Here is a 17,673-nt window from a genome sequence, read left to right on the forward strand (position 1 = left end):
ATCCTAAGCATATCAAATGGAATGAGACCATATATTTGTTTCAGGAAGACTGAAGAGCCACAGCAGTGCAAGGTCCCCCTGACCATGATGGCAATACGGTCACCCAGGATGTCAGCTTCATCCATGTAGTGGGTGGTTAATAAAATGGTCCGATTGTGTTTATAATGCTGAAGAATATCCCAGGTGGCCCTTCTTGATATTGGGTCCAAGCCAGATGATGGTTCATCAAGAATCACTACCTAAAAGCCAGAAGAACAATTCTATGATCACTGATAATTAATACTAAGCTACTCATGGCTTATTTACTGTATGAATGGAGATCAATAGAGCTAAGGTACAGAATGACAACTAAAACAGATGTGAATCTAAGAAAACTGTAACAACCCCAAACATTATTTTATATCAGTTGTAATAAAAACACAAACAATTCCCTTCTGTCTACTCTGTCGTGTTTCCTTTCAGACTCATAACAACTCAGGTTTTTAGAGAGCTGAGTTTTCCATGCTGCTGGCAGAAACTCCTACAGAGTCCCTGCTTCTCCTCCCACTCTGTGCTTACATCATTCCTCTTTCTTTATCTTTTTAATACCTTGGAGCCCCCGGTAAGTGCTATAATGATGGAGAGCTTGCGCCTCACTCCTCCACTCATTGAGCCTGATAATGTATGGAAATTATCTTTCAGGTTAAAAATAGACAACATACGATCAATTTCCATATAGTTTATGTTCTGATGTATTCCTTTTACCTGGAAAAAGAAGCCAGGGTTTATATCATACATCCAGTTTTACTGTCACAAAGAATCAAGGATTATTAGATGTTATACAGATATGAAAGTGTATTGCAAATGTATCCCTAGAAACACTTCACATCAGCTTTATTTACATCCACTGAAAGTGTCTTCTTTCTTGTGTATCTTCTCTTACATTTAAGGGACAGATCCCAAAACAAAAATTTTCAGGGAATAGAGATGTAAGTTGGTGGCAGAATGTGTGAAAGGCCCTGGATTTAATCACCAGACTGTGTTTTCTTTTATATTTAGAATTTATAAAGATATATGTAGAAGACTTAAAGAAAAGCACATCTGTGATGAACATCAGATGCTATGGAAAGGTATGTACTTCTTTATAGCCCACTGATCATGCCAAGCAGAGAACTGTGAAAAGTAATGTTAGTAGCTGTCTTGGAGAACCCTAGAATCTGGGGTATCACTGAGCCAATGGTCATTTCCTGTGTACCCTTTAGCATGAACTCCAAGCAATCCAAACCTTGCAATTGAGTTCCCTGGTCCAGACTGAGAGTGAAGAGAAACTTTCCAGTTTGATTTGAATGGGAAAGGAAACCAGACAGCCAGAGAACCAAATGTTTTTCTCTTTCTCTGGTACACCAGTCATGGAATTCTAGTGAGGATAGGAGCAGGAATAAATAAGAAGGCGAGTCCACAAGAGCCAAACTCCAAGGAAGGGAAAAACCTTTCCACATCTCCCTAGCACTGTGGCTTCAGAGGGAAGGCTCACACCTTCCTCTTTGTCTGTCTGCAGGCTAGATGTAGCACAGTAAAGGAAGGTGATAATTTCTGACTGAATAAATGAGAAAAGCATCTGGGAAAGCAGGAAGTACAGAGAGATCAAAATCAGGGAAATGATGTTGTACATGGTGTAACAAAGTTGTGTGCTCACTGCAATATTTGAGAATCTAATCCTAACTGATGAGTTTGTACACACTGAAAACTGTGATCAGACCTCTTCACAGTATAAGATGGATCAACAGATACTACATACATAGGAGAGAATGAAACAATAGTAAAACAATCTGAGTACTGACATAATTGTAGTCATTTAAAAAAGGCTCTTGCTGAGCCAGGAGCTGGGAAGCCAGCCCCAGATCGTTGGTGAACTACATTGTCAGGAGACTTGTATCAAGTATTTCAGGACAATATGCTGAAGCCTGACTAGAAGAAGTCCACAATAAAGCAGGGGAGAAACTTTTGGTTAGAGTTAGATATGTTAAACTTGATTCTTGCATTGTTCAACGAATATCTGTAGCAATATCAGGCAATACAACAGGTATAATTTTAATGTATTTTCCACAATAGCTAAATAACTATAACTTAAAAAGTTAAAATGAACAAACATATCTGTATATCAAAGAAAAAAGTCAAATTTACTAAGTAATTTTATAAGATACACTTCTGACTCACCTTAGAGTAGAAAAAAATGTGTTCTGATAGTGTCAAGTCATCAAACAATAGGTCATGTTGAGGGCAGAAGCCCAAGTCTTTTCTAATTTCAATCATGTTATCTGAAATATTATATCCATTAATATACGCCTCTCCTCTGGTAGCAGGAAAACGACCTAGAATTATATAAAAGACATGGAATAGGCTAAGTTTTTGTGTGATATAAGCAATACTATTGCAAACTAATATCAGACTTGTTGAGTATTAAGAGAATTAGTATTGCTGCCTACAGAGAAATAAAGAAAAATACCAGAAATTGCATTAGTGTGACAGAATTAGTCCTTTTAAATTTTATTTCTTTCTATTTACATGCTAACTTTTTATAATGAGTATAGAGCTTATTGGTGTTTATTGTGAAAACATTAGAATTAGTTGCTATATATCATAGTAATCAGTTAGTTACTGCATTTGTATAATACTAGGTGTACATGTTACAGGTCTGAGGGGAAAGTTTTCACAATGCAAGTGTTAAAGCTTCACTGACAGGAAAAGTTTCCTGATGCAAGAGTTGCAGCTCTGAAATGAAAGGTATCTGGGGGTCTGGAGCAAAGGAATACCACAAAATCACCTGGCACAAATCTCACACAAGAGATTTATCGAGAATGATCAAAGAGGGTGGCTGCCTCTGTTCTGGGAAGGAGCAGCAAGGAACTGAGCAGAGGCAGGCTTTAGATAGGGTTTCTTTGGTGGTAGAGCTTTGCAGGGTGGCCTGGGATTATTGAGATTTTGTGGCCTGATCTTGGGGCAAGTTCAGAGATTGGTGGGATTTTGTGGCCCGATCTTGGGCTTTTTTTCTGTAGAGTGGAGCTTGGCTACCTCTGATGTGGGAGTTGGAAATGGCTGTTACAGCCATTAGAGTAGTCTGGGGGTGGGGGCTGGGGACTCACTAGCCTTGAGGGGCTGGGCCTTGTCATCAGAACAGTCTGGGGGTGAGGCCTTATCACTTGCACCATCATGAACTTATAGTAGGTACCGGGTAGACACTGTGAAAAACAAATTCTGGGGAAATATGACATTTATTCTCAATAAATTTAAATATTTTAAATATATAATGTTTATGTTCTGCTGTTGGTAATTAGTTCAGATTTTATGTTGAAATATTTGATGAGTGAATAACCAACTATAAAGCTGATAACCCCTCTGACTCACTTATCTTTTTAAAAATACATGTTCTCAAACATATTTTTTAAGTTAATTGAAAATGCACTCCAGATGGCTTAACAGTTAAGAGCACAAGAACCTGAGTTCAACTCCCAAGTACCATGTGGGTGGCCCACACTTGGCACATATGACATTTACTTAGAAGACACACACACCTACACATAAATAAAAGCAAATCTTTAAAGCACATGCCAACATAGCCAACTATATTCAAAGATGCCTAATATCGTGCCCAAATTCTGAACCCCAAAATTACCAAGAGGCCCATTTTGATGCAAAAGCAAAGAGTCTTTTATTGCTGTTGTTTAACAAGCTAACCCCAATCCCTCATAGAGGCCTTTGCCCTCCCTGGGGAGTGGAGGGGAGATGGAGTGGGGGTGAGGGGTTGGAAGGATTGGGGAGTGGGGGAGGAGGGGAGGGAGAAGGAACTGAAAGTGACATGTGTAAAAAGTTAAATAAAACATATGGAAAAAAACCTAAAAACAAGCTAACCCCATTATCTCGGGCCTTTCATCCATTCACTGCAGTGGATGGCTGGAAAAAGACCCCAAGAAATCACAAGGCAGGGATCTTATAGGGCAGCATAAGGGGAGTGTCTAGGGGTATACAACAGTCTCAGGACTGGTGCGCTTCCAGGCTTGGATGACATGCCCTGTGTTGATTGGCCAAGTGACTGTTATGGCCCATAGGCCCTCCCAAGGCGGTTGCTATGCTCTGCACATCACTGTTGTGCACTTGTCCATAAAGCACACCCAGAGCCATAAAGCACAGCCCCGCCAGTTAACTTCTGATTGGCCCCTTGCCACAAGAAGGGCATCTGACCTTCTAATGAGTAGGACAGGAGGGGAAAGGTCAGAAGAGCACATGTTAATTTGTCATGACTGCTAAAACAGGGGTGGAGGGTGGTACCTTCATATCCCCCTTCTTGAAGTACCAGTGACAGGACTCAATACTGAGTCCTGCCTGTTAGGGGCTCAAAGGGGTATTTACAGGCCCTGCCATTAGCTGACAGATTTTTCTGAGGGAGTGACATTTGCATCTGTAGTAGCATGGCAAAGAATATGCTGCCCCCTTTTTCCTGGTTGAGATACTAAATCAAAAGGAAATTCCCTTATATAGGGGATAATATGACAACAGATGCAAGTATAAAATTTTGGTTAAAAATGAAGTATTTAAAGTAGGGTAAGGCAGAAATTTTTTATGGTGAATTAGAAATTTATTCTTTCAGTTATTCAAATAATTTTTTCAGTGTATGACATCTAAACATCACATCACCAGAATGGCTTTTGAACAAATATTAATGTTAACACAATCAGAAGAACCTCCTAGGTTGAGGGTTAAATTAAATTGGAATTCTATTGGTCAGGCTTAATCTTTCATTATTTTTGGTTTGAAAAAGATGAAAATGAAATATCATAATCACCTCTTAGGCATTGGGATCATTAGACAGCAATGGTTTAAAGACATGTTAGCACATTTATGTGAATTCATCATTTTCTTTTTTTGTGTGTTCCAAATTTCTTTTTTAATTAAATATTTATATTATTTATATTAGAAACATGCTTGTTTCACATGTCAATCCCAGCTCCTCCCTTGCCCCACCAATAGCCCCCACCCAATCCCCACTCCATTCCCCAGGGAGGGTGAGGCCCTCCATGGGGGATTTCTAGAGTTTGTCATTTCATTCAGGGCAAGACCTAGGCCCTCCCCCAAGAGTCCAGGATGAGAGAACATCCCTCACTGTGGGATGGGCACCCAAAGTCCATTTGTATGACAGGGATAAATACTGATCTACTACTCAAGGACTCATAGATTGCCTGAGTCTCCTTACTGACACCCATATTCAGGGGGTCTGGATCAGTCCCATGCTGCCTCCCAGCCATCAGTCTAGGGTCCAAGAGTTTCCCTTCAGGTCAGCTATTTCTGTGGGTTTCACCAGCCCAGTCTTGATCCCTTTGCTCATCAGTCCTCCCTCTCTGTCACTGGGTTCCATAAGTTCAGTTCAGTGTTTAGCTGTGGGTGTCTGCCTCTGCTTTCATCAGTCACTGGATGAATGTTCTAGGATGGCCTATAAGGAAGTCATCAAACTCATTATCAGGGAGGGGCATTTAAAATAGTCTCTCCACTATTGCTTAGTTTGTCAGTTGGTGTCATTCTTGTAGATCTCTGGAAATCTCACTAGTGCCAGATCTCTCCTCAAAACTATAATGACTCCCTCTATTATGGTATCTCTCATCCTGCTCTCCTCTATTCTCTGCACCTACTGGAAGAAGGGATGCGAAAGGAACAATACAAAAACACACTCAGCAATAGAAAAATAAATACGACACTGCCAAAGTCTAGAGACTCTACACCAGCAAGACTCGAACATTCCAGTGCAAATGGAGCAGAAGAGAATGACATTAAAAACAATTTCATGAAAATGATAGAGGCCCTTAAAGAGGATATGGGAAAATCCTTTAAAGATATAGAGGACAAAACAAACCAAAAAATGCAAGAAATGGAAGAAAAAACAAGCCAAAAAATGCAAGAAATGGAGGAAAAGACAAAGCAAAAATTACAAGAAACAATTTAAACAGTGCAAAGGTTGAAAGCTGAAATAGAGACAATAAAAACAGTCTGAAGGAATGCTGGAAATAGAAAAGCTGGGCAAATGGTCAGGTACTACAGATTCAAGCATAACCAACAGAATATAAGAAATGGAAAAGAGAATCTCAGTTGTTGATGATACACTAGGAGAAATAGATTCATGGACCAAAGAAAATCTTAAGTCCAACAAATTCCTAACACAAAATGTCCAGGAAATATGAGACACCATGAAAAGACCAAAACAATAGGTATAGAAGAAGGTGAAGAAAACCACCTTAAAGGGGCAGAAAACATATTCAACAAAATCATGGAAGAAAACTTTCCCAACCTAAAGAAAGACATGCCAATGAAGGTACAAGAAGCTTACAGAACATCAAATAGAGTGGATCATACACAAAAAATTTTCCTCGCCACATAATAATCAAGACCCCAAAAATACATAATAAAGAAAGAATATTAAGAGCAGCTAAGGAAAATAGGTTAAGTAACATATATAAAGGCAATCCTATCAGAATTTCACCTGATTTCTCCATGGAAACTCTGAAAGCCAGAAGGTCCTGGATAGATATTCTACCAACACTAAGAGACCATGGACGCCCGCCCAGACTACTATACCCGGCAAAGCTCTCAATCACTATAGATGGAGAAAACAAGATATTACATGGCAAAACTAGATTCAAGCAATATGTATCCACTAACCCAGCCCTACAGAAAGTTCTAGAAGGAAAACTCCAACCCAAAGTAGTTAACTGAAACCAGAAAAACAGATGCAATAGATAATTCCACTTTACCAACAGCCAAAAGGAAAAAGGGGTGGTAATCCACATACAGTTCCAACAATAACAACCATTCCAAAACAAACAAGAATGAGCAATCAACTGTCATTAATATCTATCAATAGTAATGGTCTTAACTCACCCGTAAAAAGACACAGGCTAACAGAATGGATTCAAAGACAGAACCTATCCTTCTGCTGCATACAAGCAACACATCCCAGCCTCAAAGACAGACTCAGAGTTAAGAGTTGGCAAAAGATTTTCCAAACAAATGGACCCAAGAAACAAGCAAAGGTAGCAATCTTAATATCTAACAAATTAGACTTTAAACTAAAATCAATCAAAAGAGATGAAGGAGGTGATTTCATACTCATCACAGGAGAGATCCACCAAGATGAAGTCTCAGTTCTGAACATCTATGCCCCAAAAACAAAGGCATCCACATTCGTAAAAGAAACATTACTAAAACTCAAATCACAAATAAAAACTTACACATTTATAGTGGGGGACTTCAACACCCCACTCTCACCACTAGACAGGACTACCAAACAGAAACTTAACAAAGAAGCAAAGGAACTAATAGAAGTTATGACCCAAAACAGACATCTATAGGACATTCCATCCAAACACAAAAGAATATATCTTCTTCTCAGTGCCACATGGAACCTTCTTAATAATCGACCACATACTGGGCAACATAGCAAACCTCAACAAGTACAAAAAATTGAAATAACTCCATGTACCTTGTTAGACTACCATGCGTTAAAGTTAAAATTCAACAACAACACAAATTGCAGAAACCCTACAAATTCATGGAAATTGAATAATGCGCAATTACATCATTCCTGTGTCAAAGAAGAAATAAAAAGAAATTAAAGACTTCCTAGAATTTATTGAGAATGAAGACACAACATACCCAAACTTACAGGACACTTTGAAAACTAAGAGGAATGTTTATAGCACTAAGTGCCCAGATGAAGAAATTGGATAATAGTTACATGAGAATTAACAGCACAACTGAAAGCTCTAGAACACAAGGAAGGCAGAAATTTTTAACCAAAATTTTATACCTAAAATCTGCATATATAAGTAAAATATCAAGTATTATTGTAGTTTTAGTTTGCTATATTATAAGAAAGACAAATAAGAAAGAAATTGTTAATTTGTTATTGGGCACATATGTATAAATGTTAATTTGCTTTTATTTATTTTCATTCATTTTTAAATTTTTTCCCTTTTTTATTTTTTAATTTCATTTTTACATTCCAACCACAGTTCTCCCTCCCACCCCCATATAAGTGTAATTTGTGATGGTAACATAAAGAAAATTGGTTGTAGATACAAGGAGCAAATTTTTTTTTTAATTTTTATTTATTTATTTATTACATATACAGTGTTCTGCCTACATACCAGAAGAGGGCACCATATTGAATTGTAGATGGTTGTGAGCCACCATGTGGTTGCTGGGAATTGAACTCAGGACCTCTGGAAGAGCAGTCAGTGCTCTTAACCTCTGAGCCATCTCTCCAGCCCACAAGGAGCAAATTTTAAGCTAACTTTTATCTTCATAGAATTGGGCTGGAGAAACATGATTGACAGAGACTAACTTTTCATCACAAACAATAGAATATGCATGATTCTCTATCCTGTTTCTATGATGTTGGCTACTCTAGATATCCTCTCTTAAAGTAGAACCATTTTAGATTTTTCTTTTTGTAACTGGTTTATTTACCAGTACCAAATTTCATGCATGTTATAACATGAAACAGGATGTCCCTCTGGTTTAGGCCCAAGTATTTTTATTGAATGAATATGAATACACTACACTTTTCTTACCAATTTCCTACTGACAAAAGTCTAGAGTACTTCTGTACCTTGGGCAAATACTGATAGAAACTTGAGTTTGAAAGTATTTCTTAAGATTCCCTTCTTAATATTCCTGGACATGTATCCAGAAAAGGATCATATTGTAATTTTAGTTTTATTGATGTGTATTTAATAATGAATTGCATGCACATAGGCATGCATGTTGATGGTTTTAAAATATGCATATCAAAAGAGAGAGAGGAGAGTGAGAGGAGAGGAGAGAGAGAGAAAGAGAGAGAGAGGGAGAGAGAGAGAGAGAGAGAGAGAGAGAGAGAGAGAGAGAGAGAGAGAGAGAGAGAGAGAGAGAGAGAGAGAGGGAGAGAGAGCTTCCATGGCCAAGTGAGAGGGGCCTGGAAGCAGCGACTACCACAAACTATAGGACCACAGGAGCATCAGCTTCAGCCCCACCTGCACTTAGAGGAGCAATCACTGGAGCTGTAACACTGCCTGCACCTAGAGGTGTGACCCCTGGAGTTGTGGTACCACCTACACCAAGAGGAGAGACCATTTGAGCATTGGCTCCATCTACACCTGGAGGAGTGATCACCATAGGCTCAGCCCTGTCTACACTTGAAGGAGCATTCATTGGAGCCACAATCCCCAACTACACTAATTGGAAGAAGTGGGACCCCCTGAAGCATAGGCTCCACCTGTACTGACTGGAGGAAGGATGGGGAGACACCAAGATAGAGATACACTCAACAACACAAAGAGCAATACAGCATCACCAGAAATGAAGGAAAAGACAAACAAAAATATTGTAAGAGATCAACAAATGCCTTAAAGCAAACAAAGAAAAAGCAATCAAACAAGTGAAAGAAACAGTTCAAGACTTGAAAACTGAAATAGAGGCAACAAAGAAAACACAAAACGAGAACTCCAGAAATGGACAATCTGGGTAAATGATCAGGAACTACAGATATAAGCATCATCAATCACATACATGAGATGGAAGACAGAATCTCAGGTGTTGAAGATAGAATAGAGGAAAAAGTTCATTGGTAAAAGAAAATGTGAAATCCAATAAATTCTTAATACAAAATATCCAGGAAATCTGGGATACCATGAAAACACAGGCAAGATATAATCCCACTCTACAAAACACCAAAAGAAAAAGGGAGGAGAAACTACACAAAATAACAAAAATAGGCAGGTAGACCAATGGAACTGAATTGAAAACCCTAATTTTAATCCACACACCTATGAACACTTGATTTTTGACAAAGAAGCTAAAACTGTACAATGGAAAAAAGAAAGCATCTTCAACAAATGGTGCTGGCATAACTGGGTACTGGTATGCAGAAGACTGCAGATAGATCCATGTTTATCGCCTTGTACAAAACTTAAGTCCAAATGGATCAAAGATCTCAACATAAATCCAGCCACACTGAAACTTTTAGAAGAGAAAGTGGGAGATACTCTTCAACGAGTTGCTACAGGAGACCACTTCCTAAACATAACACCAGTGGCGCAAACACTGAGATCGACAATTAACAAATGGGACCTCCTGAAACTAAAAAGCTTCTGTAAGGCAAAGGACACAGTCAACAAGACAAGAAGGCAGTCCACAGAATGGGAAAAGATATTCACTAACCCCACATCTGACAGAGGGCTAATCTCCAAAATTTACAAAGAACTCAAGAAACAAGTCTCCAAAACACCAAAGGATCCAATTAAAAGGTGGGGTACAGAACTAAATAGAGAATTCTCAATAGAGGAGGCTAAAATGGCCAAGAGACACTTAAGAAAGTGCTCAACATCCTTAGCCATCAGGGAAATGGAAATCAAAACAACTCTGATATACCATCTTACTCCTGTCAGAATGGCTAAAATCAAAAACACTGAAGACAATTTATACTGGAGAGGACGTGGAGAGAGGGGAACTCTACTCCACTGCTGGTGGGAGTGCCAACTCGTACAGCCTCTTTGGAAATCAGTGTGGAGATTCCTCAGGAAAATGGGAATTAATCTACCGCAAGACCCAGCAATTGCACTCTTGGGCATATATCCAAATGAGGCAAATTCATACAACAAGGGCATCTGCTCCACTATGTTCATAGCAGCATTATTTGTAATAGCCAGAACCTGGAAGCAACCTAGATGCCCCTCAACTGAAGAGTGGGTGGAGAAAATGTGGTACATTTACACAATGGAGTATTACTTAGCAGAAAAAAACAATGGAATCTTAAAATTCGCAGGTAAATGGATGGCACTGGAGGAAGCCATCCTGAGTGAGGTAACCCAGTCACAAAAAGACAAACATGGTATGTACTCACTCATATATGGTTTCTAGAGAGTCTGGGAAACAGGAAAGAACCTAAAAGATATGCATATATGCATAGTACCCAAGAGAAGAGGATTGAGACAAGATCCTCTGAATGGATGGGGAACACGGTGAGGGGTAAGGGGGAGTGGGAGCTGGGAAGAAGAGAGGGGGAGAAGAGAAAGACAGAGTAGGTCATGGGGGACCAGGAAGTTTGAGTGGGTGGGGGTAGAATAGGGGGAAGAGGGAATCATAGGTTAGAAGACAGATCAGGCACCAGAGTGACCTCCAGTGATCTAAAGGGATAACACCAATTGGCAAGCTAAGTAATAGTGGAGAGACCACCTCGAATGCCCATTCCTGATAGTGAACTAGATGTCTATAACCATCTGGGAGCCTTCATCCAGTGGCTGATGGAAGCAGAGGCAAACACACAGTTAAACACTGAACTGAACCCAAGGAACCCAGTGGCAGAGAGAGAGGAGTGATGAGCAAATTGGCAAAGAATGGGCTGGCAAAACCAGCAGAGACAGCTGATCTGAACAGGGGAGAGCTCTTGGACCCCAGACTGACAGCAGGGAGGCTAACATGGGACTGATCTGGACCCCCCCAAATGTGAGTGTCAGTGAGAAGGCCTGGGCAACCTAAGGGGCCTTGAGCAGTGGATCAGTGTCTATCCCTGGAATACAAACAGTCATTGTGTGCCCATAGCACAAAGAGGGATGCTCTCTCAGCCTGGACTCTTAGGGGAATGCCTAGACCCTACCCGGAGTAAAATGACAGACTCTAGATATCCCCTATGTGGAAGGAATTGGCAATAGGGTGGGAGGCTGGGGGGGAAGGGGAGTGTGGGAGGAGGGGAGGGAGAGGGAACTGGGATTGACATGTAAAACAAGCTATTTAAAATTAAAATAAAAAATTATATAAAAAATAACTAAATATAAAAAAAAGAGTACATTGTGGCCTTTGTCTTTAAAGGCCATCTTCCTCTTTCAGTTGGGTGTCAGTTCCAATTCCAAACATGGGAACCAAGGATAGTTGCAATTTAAATAAACATTCAGTTAATTTCTATTTAAACTGAAAAAAAAAAAAGAAACACACCTCAACTACAAAGACAGACATTACCTCAGAGTAAAGTGTTAGGAAACGATTTTCCAATCAAATAGATCTAAGAAACAAACTGGTGTAGTTATCCTAATTTTTAACAAAATAGACTTCAAACTAAAATTAGTCAAAAGAGACAAAGAAGATCATTTCATATTCATCACAGGAAAACTCTGTCAAGACGAAGTCAAGAAACTAGACATAAAAAGACCAAATAATCCAATAAAAATGGGGTACAGATCTAAAAAGAGAACTCTCAACAGAGGAATCTCAAATAGGTAAAAATAAACTTAAGGAAATTCTCAACATCCTTAGTCATCAGAGAAGTGCAAATCAAAACAACTCTGAGATACCATCATACATCTGTCAGAATGGCCAAGTGATGGGGAAAATCCTTCTGTGTATATGTTAATAAATAAAGCACTGTTGGTCAATAGGGAAGCAAGATAGGTGGGACTAGGAGTTGAGGAGGATTCTGGGAAATGTAGTCAAGAGAGTTGCCATGTGATCTTGGCAGGAAAGAATGACAGCTTATGCTGGAGAGGATGTAGAGTAAAGGGAACACTCCTCCATTGCTGGTGGGAGTACAAACTTGTACAGCCACTTTCAAAATCAGTATGGTGGTTTCTCAGAAAACTGGAAATCAATCGACCTCAAGACCCAGCAATACCACTTTTGGGCATATACCTAAAGGACTCATACTCACACCACAAGGACATTTGTTCAACTATGTTTATATCAGCATTATACGTAATAGCCAGAACCTGGAATAAACCTAGATGCCTCTTAACAAAAGAATGGATAGGGAAAATTTATTTGTACATTTGTACATTGTACATTTATACAATGGAGTACTATACTACTCTGGTTAAAACAAAACAAAACAAAACCAATGACATCTTGAAATTTGCAGGCAAATGGACAGAACTAGAAAAAGCCATCCTGAGTGAGGTAACACAGACACAGAAAGACAAATATAACATGTACTCACTCATAAGTGGATAACAGACATAAATCAAAGGACAACCAGACTACAGGCCATAACCCCAGAGAACCTAGATTACAAAGAGGACCCTAAGAGAAACATACATGCATTTGCCTAGGAAGGGGAAATGAGAGAAGATCTCATGGGTAAATTGGGAGCATGGGGGGCAGGGGAGAAGGTGGAAGGAGAGAGGGGAGGAAGAAAGGGGAGTAGAGAAAAACATACAGCTTAATAAAAATGATTAAAGGAACAAAGCTAGTTATTAAAAACTGTACCTTAAAATAATTTAAAAATAAAATATGAATAGAGTATAATTTAGTATGTTAAACATGTCTTATCCATACCTTCAATATTTGCTCTTGGGGAGTAACACCTAACATGATATTGAACCTTTCAGCACAGTTTAGAGTGCTTTATACAATATTGTTGACTATAGGTAATATACTGTACAGAAAATCATTGTATAACACCAAGTGGAAGAGACACCAGTCCTTTGGTGAATTCAGAAAGACTCGGACATAAGTCTTGCTCTATTTTCTGTTTCCAATGGAGGAAAAGCACTAGTCTTGTGCATTTATTTTCAATACTTGTAGAGCAGAGTCAACTGTAGTAAGATGTCTATCTGTCTCTCCCTCCCTTCTGTCTCTGTCTGTGTCTCTGTCTCTTGCTTTTGGATGTCTTAGTTTCTGGGCTTTATTGTTCTGTTAGCGCTCAGCACAAGTGATATAGAAATAAGTCCTTCAGCTTGAACTTTAAGAGGTTTGGAATAAGTTTCCATTTTCTTTGGTTTTGTAATCTTTCTCATTATATCAGAAGAGTGAAAGCTATAGGAAAACACCTGCCCTTCATCTTGTGTTCCCTACTGTTCAGGTACCCAAGCCCTATCATTGTTTCAATATTTGGGCAGAGATGAAATATAATCCTGGCCCTTGGAAAGCAAGCTCAAGTCCTTGAGACAGGGCAGAAAACTTCTAATGAAAAAAAATCCTCTAGGTTATGAGCTAAACTGCCTTGAGGGAAGGGTTGATAGGAACACAGCATATTTTCACTTCCCCTGGACTGGTACAACCTTTATCATTCTTTTGTTTTTTCAATGCGGCATTTTTAAACTGAATTATCAATCTCTTGCAAATAGCATGGCTATTTTGTTATGTCGGGAAAGACCAGTGGCCAGGCCTCAAGAGTAAAACTCCTTGTTCTTCAGTCTTAGGAAGGTAACTTTGCCCTGAATGGGGATGAATACACGTACCTGTGAGAACCGACAAGATTGTGGACTTTCCTGCTCCATTGTGTCCTAGAAGAACAGTGACCTGCCCCTCATACACATTCAATGACAAGTTGTTTACTGCAGGTTTGTTTATAAATTCCTGTGGAACAAAAGAATAATCTGTTATCTGCCAGTTAAAGGGACAAAAAAAAATTCACATCCTCTACCTATGTCATCAAACTCATGCTATCAATAATGGATGGTGGTGTTGTCAAGTCCAAAAGAAACTCCAGTTCCCCAAACCTTAAAAGGCAGTCAGATATCCAGAAACATAGGAGGGTTTCTAGCAGTTAGACAAAAGCCAGCATTCATTGGTAACTTGGGAAACCAGTTCCCTTCTCCCAAAAGAAGTAATTTTTTCCTTATCATTGGCAGAAGGGACAAATAGCTATCTGTGGTGTCTATTAGCATACCAAAGAGCATGCTATCCTCTTAGCCCTTCTCATCTTCTCCCCTACCCTAAACTTCCAGTTCACAATCTTGTACCCCTAGCCATTCATTTTCCATATAACCCTGCTACTTTCTCTTGCTCTCATGCTTTACTCTGCTCTGTTTCTGCTTCTCATAAGGTCCAGTCTGCTGGCCACATTAAATGTTTTAGACTGTTCCAGATGCTTCTGGCTGTCCTCACTCTTACCTACACTAAAGCCTTCCCATTCATCATACCATGGAGAAGTTATGTCATCAGTTTATGTAGTCACTATCTTTCTCTAGGTTGGGTGTAACCTTGTATCTCTAAATATCCACCAGAAACGTATTTAAATATTTCATAGATTTCTCACAATTGGCATGTCTAAAAACCTGAACTATATTGATATTATTAATCTATACTTCAGTAAATTTAAAAATCAACATTATCCTCTGAAAATATATTCAACCGTTCCTTCTATCTCAGTGGCTATCCCCACCCCAATTCACTTCAATGTGAGAAACAAAGAAGGGAAACTTGAATATAAAACCATGTCTTTTTTTTAAAGTTTTTTATTATTTATTTTTAAATTTAAATTTAAATTAGAAACAAGGTTGCTTTACAAGTCAGTTCCAGGTCCCTCTCCGTCTCCCTCCCCTCCTCCCGTGCCCTCCCCCAACCCCCCAATATCCCCTTATTTCCCCAGGGAGGGTGAGGCCCTCCATGGGGGTGTCCATAGTCTGTCATTTCATCCAGGGCAGGGCCTAGACTTCAGGGTGAGAGTGCATCTCACATTGTTGGATGGGAGTCCAAAGTCCATTTGTATACCTGGGATAAATACTGATCTACTGCCCAAGGCTCAATATATAATCTAGGCCTCCTCACTGACACCCACATTCAGGGAGCCTTGATCAGTCCCATGCTGGATTCCCAGGCATAAATCACAAAGAAATCCCTGATTCACTGAAGCATTCACAAAACATGATGAGACAAAAGATAAAGGCAAATAAAAATAATTACAGATACGATCAATATTATAAACAAAAGAAAGGATCTAAAATGGTACATATGATGATGAAATAGCTTAAGAAAGCCAGGTTGTCCTGACCCCTGACCTCCTCCCCTTGAAAAAGTTTTTACCAAGATCAATAGTATCTTCATTCCCTGTTGAGAAAGAGTCCCAATAGAAAAAAAAGTTTGGTTACTTTGGAGGAATGGCCTTCTGCGATGTTTTATGATATCAAAGGTTACAAGCCTGCATAAGGTATGATGTGACTAAAGCTTTCTGATTTTAAAATCCCTATCCTCCTTTGTAGCATTGAGAATCTTCCCTAGGCAGGAGCCTGATCTTGGTCAGCTGACTAGAAGACTTACTGTACTCCTAATTGGCTTAATGAAGTGTAGTGATTTGTAATTTTCTTACATGGATTATTTCAGTGTTACATATGAAACACATGTTTTATCATGGAGCAAAGTAAAGGCATTCCAGAGACCATGATGTTTCCAATTCATACACAGTTTAAGGAATAATTAACTGTAGATTAAGCAAAATAGATATGAGCGAATCAAACTATTGCCAAGAAATTAAACTGCTTCTAAAGCAAGATAATGTTTAACAGAAACAAAAACATCCAACATCCTCCCATCTTTGAAGTACAGATTTTCTTGAATTAATAAAGCCAGAAAGAGATCCAGAGGAAAACTACCTTTAATAAAAATCACCAAATTCAGCGAGCCCAGCTTCAGGTGAGACTGAGTCTCCGGGGGGGGGGGGGATTCCCCGCCCAACACCCATCCCCTCGATCTTCTGGGCCGCTCCTGGCATCCAGAAGACCTGCCCACACAGGAAAGACATCAGCCCTTCCAGGCCCCAAACTCCAGCCAGCCCAGCTTCAGGAAAGACATCAGCCCTTCCAGGCCCCAAACTCCGGCAAGCCCAGTTTCAGCTTAAGCTTCAGTGTCAGCATCCCCACCTTCACCTTCAGGAAGGAAGGAGACCAGTGGAGACGGAAAGACCCCACCAGCAACCACTGGAAGAAGAGATGGGAAGAAGACAGAATAAGAGCTCCCTCAGCAATAGAAAGACCAACACCAGCAAGACCTGAAAAGCACTACATAGACAAAGCAGAGGAGACAGACCTTAAAAATTATTTCATGAAGATGATAGAGACCCTCAAAGAAGAACCGAGGAAATCCCTTAAAGAAATAGAAGAGAAAGCAAACAAAAAATCCATGGAGTGGGGGGAAAATTCAAGAAATAAACAAATCCCTCAAAGAATCTAAAGAGCACCAAGAAAAAAACAACCAAAAAAAATTGAAGGAAACAACTCAAACAGTTGAAGGATTGAAAGCTGAAATAGAAACGATAAAGAAAACACAGAACCAGGGGATGCTGGAAATAGAAAAGCTGGGTAAACGATCAGGAACTACAGATACAAGTATCACCAATAGATTTCAAGAGATAGAAGAGAGAATCTCAGGTGTTGAAGACTCATTAGAGGATATACAGTCGTCAACCAAAGAAAATCTCAAAACCAACAAATCCTGAACATAAATATCCAGGAAATATGGGACACCGTGAAGAAGCCAAAGCTGAGAATAATAGGTATAGAAGAAGGCAAAGAAATACAACTCAAAGGTACAGAAAACATATTCAACAAAATCATAGAAGAAAACTTCTCTAACCTAAAGAAAGATATGCCTATGAAAATACAAGAATCTTACAGAACACCAAATAGGCTGGACCAGAATAAGAAGTCACCTCGCCATATAATAATCAAAACATCAAACCTACAGAGTAAAGAGAAAATATTAAGAGCAGCTAAAGAAAAAGGCCAAGTAACATACAAAGGCAGATCTATCCGAATTACACCTGACTTCTCAATGGAAACCATGAAGGCCAGAAGATCCTGGATAGATGTCCTACAAATGCTAAGGGAACAAGGATGCCAGCCCAGACTACTATATCCAGCAAAGCTCTCAATTACCATAGATGGAGAAAACAAAATATTCCATGAC

The 17,673-nt window shown here is 39.4% G+C and overlaps 1 protein-coding gene across 1 annotated transcript in view; it reads right to left on the minus strand.

Moving 5' to 3' along the window:
* The window catches only part of LOC101827880 (ATP-binding cassette sub-family A member 3-like), a 154,479-nt gene that overhangs the window by 54,779 nt on the left and 82,027 nt on the right, over positions 1-17,673 (minus strand). The window contains 4 exon segments of the mRNA XM_040733185.1: positions 29-239; positions 589-744; positions 2,197-2,351; positions 14,229-14,346. Of these exon segments, the coding sequence (XP_040589119.1) occupies positions 29-239; positions 589-744; positions 2,197-2,351; positions 14,229-14,346 (640 nt within the window).

Source organism: Mesocricetus auratus, unplaced genomic scaffold, assembly GCF_017639785.1.
Source record: "Mesocricetus auratus isolate SY011 unplaced genomic scaffold, BCM_Maur_2.0 Super-Scaffold_4256, whole genome shotgun sequence".
NCBI lineage: Eukaryota > Metazoa > Chordata > Mammalia > Rodentia > Cricetidae > Mesocricetus > Mesocricetus auratus.